This window comes from Onychostoma macrolepis, chromosome 07 (assembly GCF_012432095.1).
Source record: "Onychostoma macrolepis isolate SWU-2019 chromosome 07, ASM1243209v1, whole genome shotgun sequence".
Classification (NCBI taxonomy): domain Eukaryota; kingdom Metazoa; phylum Chordata; class Actinopteri; order Cypriniformes; family Cyprinidae; genus Onychostoma; species Onychostoma macrolepis.
This window is the reverse complement of record NC_081161.1, coordinates 29,944,303-29,951,976: the sequence shown is the minus strand read 5'-3', so window position 1 is coordinate 29,951,976 and position 7,674 is coordinate 29,944,303. Positions and strand designations below refer to the sequence as shown.

The following is a 7,674-nucleotide window of genomic DNA, read 5'->3' as shown; positions in this document are numbered from 1 at the left end:
CAGACCCTTCTGGATTCACACCTAAATTAGAAAAAAGCCAGCTGGAGGGCCCACAGCGAATAGTCATTACAACAACTGCAAATAACTTTCCTTCTTGTCGTATCTCCATCTGAATGAACCCTTCCATGCAGTTGTCAGTATGCAACAGCTAGTGTGACCGTCTGATGCTGGAATGACAAGATGCTGACAGACCTGTGTGACAGTGGTCAAAAGAGTATATCCAGCACATCAAACTCACGGAGAGTCGTGGGATTGGTAAGTTATTTCAAATGACTTTCAAAAGTGCCAAACGTTTCAAAAGGACACCAAGGAACTGTCATTTCGGCTAAAGCAATGAAATCATCAGCATATTATGAGTTTTTGACTGTATCTTGCTGTATTTAAAAGTAGTAGGTGAATAGGGTTCTGTCAAGATACGATATTTATGTATTAAAATATTCGGTTAAACAACAGGGATGATTTTTTTAAGATCAAGGCAAGATCCATAAATCAAAAGCTAGTGGTTGTTGATGTTCAGTTGTGTCCTTTATGTCTCAGAGTCAAAAGGTGGACATAAGTATGAGAGAAAGTGAAAGCAGTTGCCAAGTTATGTATATTAATCCTCCATAAAACAACCTTCAGGAGACATGAAATGTTACTCCATTCGTGTTAGGGCCAGCTTGTTTAAAAAGTTAGTATAATTTGATGTTTTTTTATGATAGTTTGAAACAAAAGACCTCACAGATGCAGAACTGTCTGTAAGAATGAACAACTCACAGAATGAATCCAGACACTGTTGAGTGTGTGCACTGGACAAGCATCATTATCATTAGACATTTGACAGAAAGGTCAAACTTAGCAATGCTTGACTAATGGCATGAGAAAAGGGGTCCTGCACTGGTGGGGAAATAAACATTTGTTTTTTTTTATGTGTTTTTATAATAGCTATCAGCCTCTTTAGGCCTATTTGTCCAATATAAGCTTTTCTTGGGGCTTTTTATACAGGATATTGTCATTAGCAATAACACACCCTCAATTATTAAGCAACAATATCATCTCTTTGTTAAATTCAATACAATTCAATTCAGGTAACTAAATGTATACCTCCTTTACCTCATGTATATTAAGAAAGTAGGCACACATTCTAAACCTTTTCTTTATTATAATTTCTGATATTGACAAGCAAATAAAATATAAAACAGAATACAAAACTGCAGATGTAAAGGCTGTGGCTTCCTAAAGGTCAGAGGTTGTTCAAGAATACTAAAAATATTACAAACAAACAAAAAAGCAGTATGATTGGGAGGGGACATCTGAAGATCCTTTGCTACAGTCAGACTCTAAATTTAACCCATCCGGTCCCTGTTTCCTTATCCTCCATCCACCTTTAGATTCTTTAGTTCTGTCATCCAATGGAGGTGACGGAAGGTTGGCTCAATCATAGGTCATGGTGGTAGATGGATGAAGGGGTGGGAAGGATGGTTTGGGGCATGTACTGTGTGACATTTGGGGGGTGTGGGGCAGGGGTATCTATTAAAAGAGAAGTGTTGGTGTTTGTGTCCACAATGCCTGTTTGTTGGAACCCTGTAGGGACGCTCAACCAGGATGCCAGAGCCAACTAAAAAAACAGGTACGCCAGTGTTTATTTTCTGCTTAATTCTTTGACAAAATAGGTGTATAACACACTTTTGTCAATCTGGAGAGATTTTTAACTGGTGTTGTTTTCAGTTGTTGATTGAGGAAATGAACTTTGACATGATGTGTGCTGGGTTTCTGAGATTATGTATTTTCTGCACCTCTGACTCTTGTTCTGTAACATGTGAACAATTCATCTGTAATAATCTGAACAACATACATGTATATTGACAAAATGGGCAGCGTCAGTTGATTTGATGAGCCGTTTCATAATATATTATCACAATGTTCTTTTAAAAAGTACTGCATGCTGCAGCTGCTGTTTTTAAGCCTACTGTATGTATGGAAAGCATTCAAAGCATGTGACTGTAGTGTGCACTTTTCTTTAAGTTCTTCTTGGAAAATATTTATATAAAAACATTACAAGTTACCTTCTTTAAAACCAAAATCTAAGCAAAAGTGGCAGGGGAGTAAAGTTTTTTTTTTCTTTTTTCAAAAGTGCACAGAATAACCCTGCCTAGGCAGGAATTAAAGGATTGTCATAATGTGATAGGACCTGTTTTGACAGCCTACTGTGGTGATATTCGCTAAGACCTACAGCATTCTAACAATGCTGTTGCATGACTTTTCAGCATTATGCAATGGAGTTTACTGGTAGCCATAAAATCCATCAGCAGACACTTTCTCTTGTCTTTTTCAATCTCTTTGTCATATTTCAAAGGTTCTAGATCAGTGGTTCTCTACCTGCAGGGGCCAGGGCCTTCCAGGGAGGCCCCAATAAGACTTAAAATTTATGTAGTTACGATAACAATCTTAATTGAAATGCCAAAAAAAAAAACTGACGTAATCTATTTTTAACAACAAATACCAGAGATAAAGCTTAGATAAGAATGTTGAATATTGTCTTGGACAAAGTTAAAGCAGACCAAAAGGGTGAGAAGCACTACTCTAGACTCATAACAGGACATCTTCACAGCAATATGATATTAATAATGGTTTATCATGACTGAACAGATTTTCTTTTGAAGGCTTTTGAGTAACACAAGATTTGCTCGAGAGGTAACCATCAGCATCTAGTATAAGCTTCATGATAAATGTCACCTTCATGAAACGACATTTCAAATGAACATGTTTCATGCTTACCTCACATACATTATAGTTCAAAACACAATTACCACAGAGACATCATTAGGTTATTATCACTGCTCAAAACCATCCAGATGGCAGCAGTGGAACAAAGACAATGTGGATACCAGCGGTTTTGAAATGGCAAGAGAGGGACCGGTACTTGATAAACAACAGAAATAGATCCTAGCTAATCCATCTAGCAGCTACCTGCGGCTGTGTCAACGTGGACTGCAGTTCTCATTGGGAAGCACATGCATTCTATTTTTAAACTCAGAGGGTTGGCTTGTTAAATGCTTTATCCATTTGCACAGATTGTGACTAAAGATGTGTAACTCAAAGTGAAAGAAAGAACGATGAATAAGCATTTAATAATTCAAGGAATGTGAGTAACAATAGCCATGAAGATCAAGTCCCAGCAATAGATTTAAGTGTCAAAAGGGAAAAGTAGTTTCCTAAATATTGCTTAAGCTATTCATATCATATACATTTTTACACTGTTTTTTTTTTTTTAATGCAACTTAGGTCAATCTTATATCTTATATCTTATATCTTATATAATTAATGGGATAAATGCATACCAGAAACTAAATACATCATGTGTTATAGATTTTTTTTCACTGGACACAAAAAATAAGACCACTACAAATCCATTTAGAACTACAGTTATTGTTTTTAATGTAGAGATAGCACATTGCTAAAAAGCACAATGACACAAACATTACAAAAAGTAATTCTGAATGGAGTTTGTCTTCTATTTTTAATCCTGACTAGCTATGTAATAAATTTGATAAGTTTGGTGGGCAAAATGATATATTGTAAGTATAAATTAGACTTGTCTTATTCTAGCTTTCATTTTAGAGTGACTTAAGTGTACATGTTTTCTTGTATTGCTGAATGATATTGCGGTCTGCTGGTTATCTAGAGACATCTTAGCACAAGGCTTTAGTCTTCAGGCACATTTAATTTAAATTATCTGATGTCAGAGAGGCTAGAGAGGAAATGGTGTCAGGGCAGGACATTTTCAGAGGTATAAGCCTGATGTGGAGATTTTGGGCATCCTTTACTTCTGACCTACCCTGCCTTCCTCACTCCTTCAGTCTCAGCATTCACCAAGAAACCAAAGACTCAGACGGCTGAGACTGGGGCAACGGTCATATTTGAAGCAGAGACTGAGAAGCCCGATATAAAATTGAGATGGCAGCGAGACTCCAAGGACATTGCATCCAGTTACAAATACACCATCTCAGCGGAGGGCAACATGCACTCTCTCACCATAAACAATATAGTTCAGGAGGATGCAGTGGGATATGCTGTTATTGCTGGGGTGTCAAAGGTCAAATTTGAATTAAAGATAAAAGAATCCGAAGGTGGGTGATGTTTGGATGGTAACTCACGTCTTCCTGTATTTAACTCACTTTTACCCCACCTTTGTTTGTTTTTTTGTAATCCAGTCACACAGCAGCACAACCAATTCCTTTCCAATTCACTTTCCTCGCAACTGGTTGGCTTTTAAAGCACCTTTTTAGAGCATGTTATCACCATTTGTAAGGATTTCTCAGCCTGCTATGGAATTTGGGAAACTCACCAGAACTCTTACAGCTGTTCTTCACTTAAAACATTTATGCCCTTCAGTGTTCATTTGTGGATCTTGTGATCCTGTTAGGCATTGTGCATGGACAAAATATATGGGTTAAATTAAATACTGGAGGAATAGCTAGCTTAATAAATCTTTCAATCTTTCATTACAAATTGATTTCATTTGAAGCTATAATCCTCAGAAAAAAGCAACACAATTATCCTTGCTGAAACAGAAGGTTCAGTGTAACATAATATTAGTGCAATTTTTTTTTTTTGTCATTGCACACTTGTCACGTGATATATGGTCAATGTTTCATATCCTCCATTAATGTTGTGCTTTATCTGGATATATTGGGATTAAAAGGAGTTTTAATTCTCTAACAGCGTTGATTCAGTCAATGATTATTAGTCAAGTATTTAGAGCCATTTATCCAGACACAGCAGAAGATGAAAAGCAAGACTGTCACAATTTGTGTGGCTATTGGAATCCTGAAGAGAGTGATATCAAAGCTAAACAGGCCCTAGAGAACAAAACTTTGCAAGCAAAAGCATGTTCATTAACAGGTATAGTGTATTTTGAGGGCATGTGTGTTAATATTTGAGGGCAATATTTTTAGTATCTGAATTGTTGCCTCACAGAATCTGGCTTTAAGTTCAAAATGCTATACTCAAGAGCCCCATGAGCTGAAGAATTAGCATCTTGCTCTGACCTAGACCTTTTTTTGTGATATGTAATTCCTTTTATAGATGCAGGAATGATGAATTATGAATTAGTGATGTGGAAGTAAGGCTTTAGGGACTTACATTCATCAACAGTGAAAGGGGAAACTTCTCTGACCCAGATGGGTTATTACCACTTGTTTTCATCTGCCAGAAAGCCATTTTAAGGTTTTTTTTTTTCACTGTTGCAGTGAAGGAACCACGAAAAGCTGTATCCCCAGACCCTGCAGTTGCAGAACCTAAGCCTGGAGAACCTAAAGAGGCCCCACCAGCACCTACTGAAAACTCAGCACCGGACACCAGTGGAACCGTGTCAGATGGCTCAGCACCTGAAGGTGAATCCAAAAAAAAAAAAAGCAAATTAATTTAATTAAAATTAAAATCCAGTCATTAAAATTGACTGGATAACAAACCTATTGTTCTGATTGTTCTTCGAGGTCTGCCTGAGAGTCATCAACCAGATACAAGGCAGGACCTTACTGGTCTCTTCACTGAAAAGCCTCAAAGTGGGGAGGTAAATGTAGGTGAGTAACAGGGCCTCTGGTCTCTAAGAAATAGGTAGTACATATTAAATAAAAAATTTCTTCCAATCTGTTCCCCCATGTAGGTGAGAACATTACATTTGTTGCTCGGGTGTGTGGTGAATCTCTGCTGAAGAAGCCCGCAGTAAAATGGTTCAAAGGAAAGTGGATGGATTTGGCCAGCAAGTCAGGAAAGCACCTGCAACTCAAAGAGCACTATGACCGCAACACTAAGGTCCGACAATGGTCAACGCCAAGCAGTTATGTAATATACTATCTCAATATTTTTAGTAAGTAAAAAATGAGCAAAATTATCCTTTTTCTATTCAGGTGTACACCTTCGAGATGCATATCATTGCAGCTAAAGCCAACTATGCTGGAGCTTATCGTTGTGAGGTGTCCTCTAGAGACAAGTTTGACAGCTGCAATTTTGACCTGGTAGTACATGGTAATAAAAAATAACTATATGCATGCTTAATAAATATCAACAAGTCTTAATTGATAACTGTACCAAATGAATTGGTAATGTGTGCTTTTCACCGTGTACATTCTACTCCAGAGGCCCGTGCAACAGATGGGTTTGATATTCGCACTGCATTTAGACGCACGTGAGTATTTGTCTTTGTGTTTTTAATGAACTACAAAGTATTAATTTTAACAGCTGCATCATACAATTTTGAAAAAGATGATTACTCGTGCAGGCCAGCAGTATCATGCCATTTCGCAGCATATTAAAGTGTCCACCTGCTTTGTTTGCTTTCTTGAATGTTGTGGGGTTTGTTGACATGATTTTGTGTGCGTAGAACCTAGCGCTTCTTTATGTGGCTTGTTTTTCTGTAAAGATAGCATTTGAGTCCATATTTGGGATTTAACATTTTGTATTTACATTGCATTAACCCTTTTTGGAACTGCTGATTACCTAGGAGCACCAGTGCAGGTGGTAAGAAGAAGATGGGAGAACCTGGCAGGTAGCTATAGGGGTTTGCTGCAGCAGCTGGGGATATATTCACACAGTCATTGTCTTTACCCAACCAAACCCTCTGATTTGACATCAAAAAGAGTTCATCGAGTCCTTCAGTGTCCATCCGTGTCCCTCTGTCAGTCATCTGTTATAGCTTGCCCTTTTCTTTCTGTCCTTTTCAATCTTCTCCCTTTGTCTGCCAAGATCTAAGGAGAGTGATATTAGTCATTGCTGATGCTTTATGACTCACTCTCCAAGGATCTTTGCAAACTCTCATTTCCTTTCTGTTCTCTTCTTCCGTCTCTTCTCACACTTTTCTCTGTTTTTGTGAGAAGGGCAATTTCCCAACACTCATTACTGGTGTATCAGAGGCAGGGAGCTAAAGTGAATATGATTTCCCCGTCCACTGATCTTTTCAAGTGCAGACACTGATTAGGAGTGAGCAAATTAGAGGATCACACTAATAACGCTGCCACCAGTTTAATCAGAAACTGCATTTGTCCGTGACTGTTTTGAAATACTTTAATTCTGGTTATTTGAAACGTAATAACAGAAAACTCTTGATGCACTTCTTAACTTTGGCTGACACCTTGTCAAAATCAGTGGAACTAGCTGCACAAACTTTGAGTGACGTGTCTCTTTTGTTGCTCCTCTTCATGTCTTTAAGAAGTTCCTTAAAGAAAGTTCATCATGGGTCATACATACAAATCCTTAAAATACTACTAGCTTTACAGATCAGCAAGAAGACTCCAGATGTTGAAAAAAGGATAGAGATGATCAATTGTTATAACACTGTTGCCTTATAATAACTATATAGCTGCCTAGGTCTTTGATATGTACAGTGATGTGTGATCATAGCGGGTGTCTGCTATGGATTTCTTCTGTACATCAGCATTTCTGTGTTTTTAACCCTCATCTTTGACATCCTCCAACAATGTGTGTTCAAAAACAGTATAGTGCAGCTCTGTTCCAGTTTCCATTGCCTCAGTGTGCATGTATGTGCATGTATTGTTTGTGCATCTACACACCTGTCCAATATGTTCTTATGTGTCAGTATACACTACCATTCAAAGGTTTGAGGTCAAAAAGAACTTTTAAACTTTTGTGTTTGTTTGTTTAAAAGAAATACATATATTTATTCAGCAAAGATGC

General features: G+C 37.7%; 1 protein-coding gene across 2 annotated transcripts in view; it reads left to right on the top strand.

The window, feature by feature from the left end:
- Positions 1-1,480: 1,480 nt before the first annotated feature.
- mybpc3 (myosin binding protein C3) overlaps positions 1,481-7,674 on the top strand; it is a 33,982-nt gene continuing 27,788 nt past the window's right edge. Inside the window, exons 1-8 of one of the 2 annotated variants that reach the window (XM_058780918.1) lie at positions 1,481-1,609; positions 3,840-4,109; positions 5,232-5,375; positions 5,478-5,564; positions 5,648-5,796; positions 5,892-6,009; positions 6,121-6,169; positions 6,485-6,529. In XM_058780918.1, coding sequence (XP_058636901.1) covers positions 1,585-1,609; positions 3,840-4,109; positions 5,232-5,375; positions 5,478-5,564; positions 5,648-5,796; positions 5,892-6,009; positions 6,121-6,169; positions 6,485-6,529 — 887 coding nt within the window. In that variant the 5' untranslated portion in view covers positions 1,481-1,584. The remainder of the gene's footprint in view (positions 1,610-3,839; positions 4,110-5,231; positions 5,376-5,477; positions 5,565-5,647; positions 5,797-5,891; positions 6,010-6,120; positions 6,170-6,484; positions 6,530-7,674) is intronic. The other variant, XM_058780919.1, reaches the window with a different exon arrangement.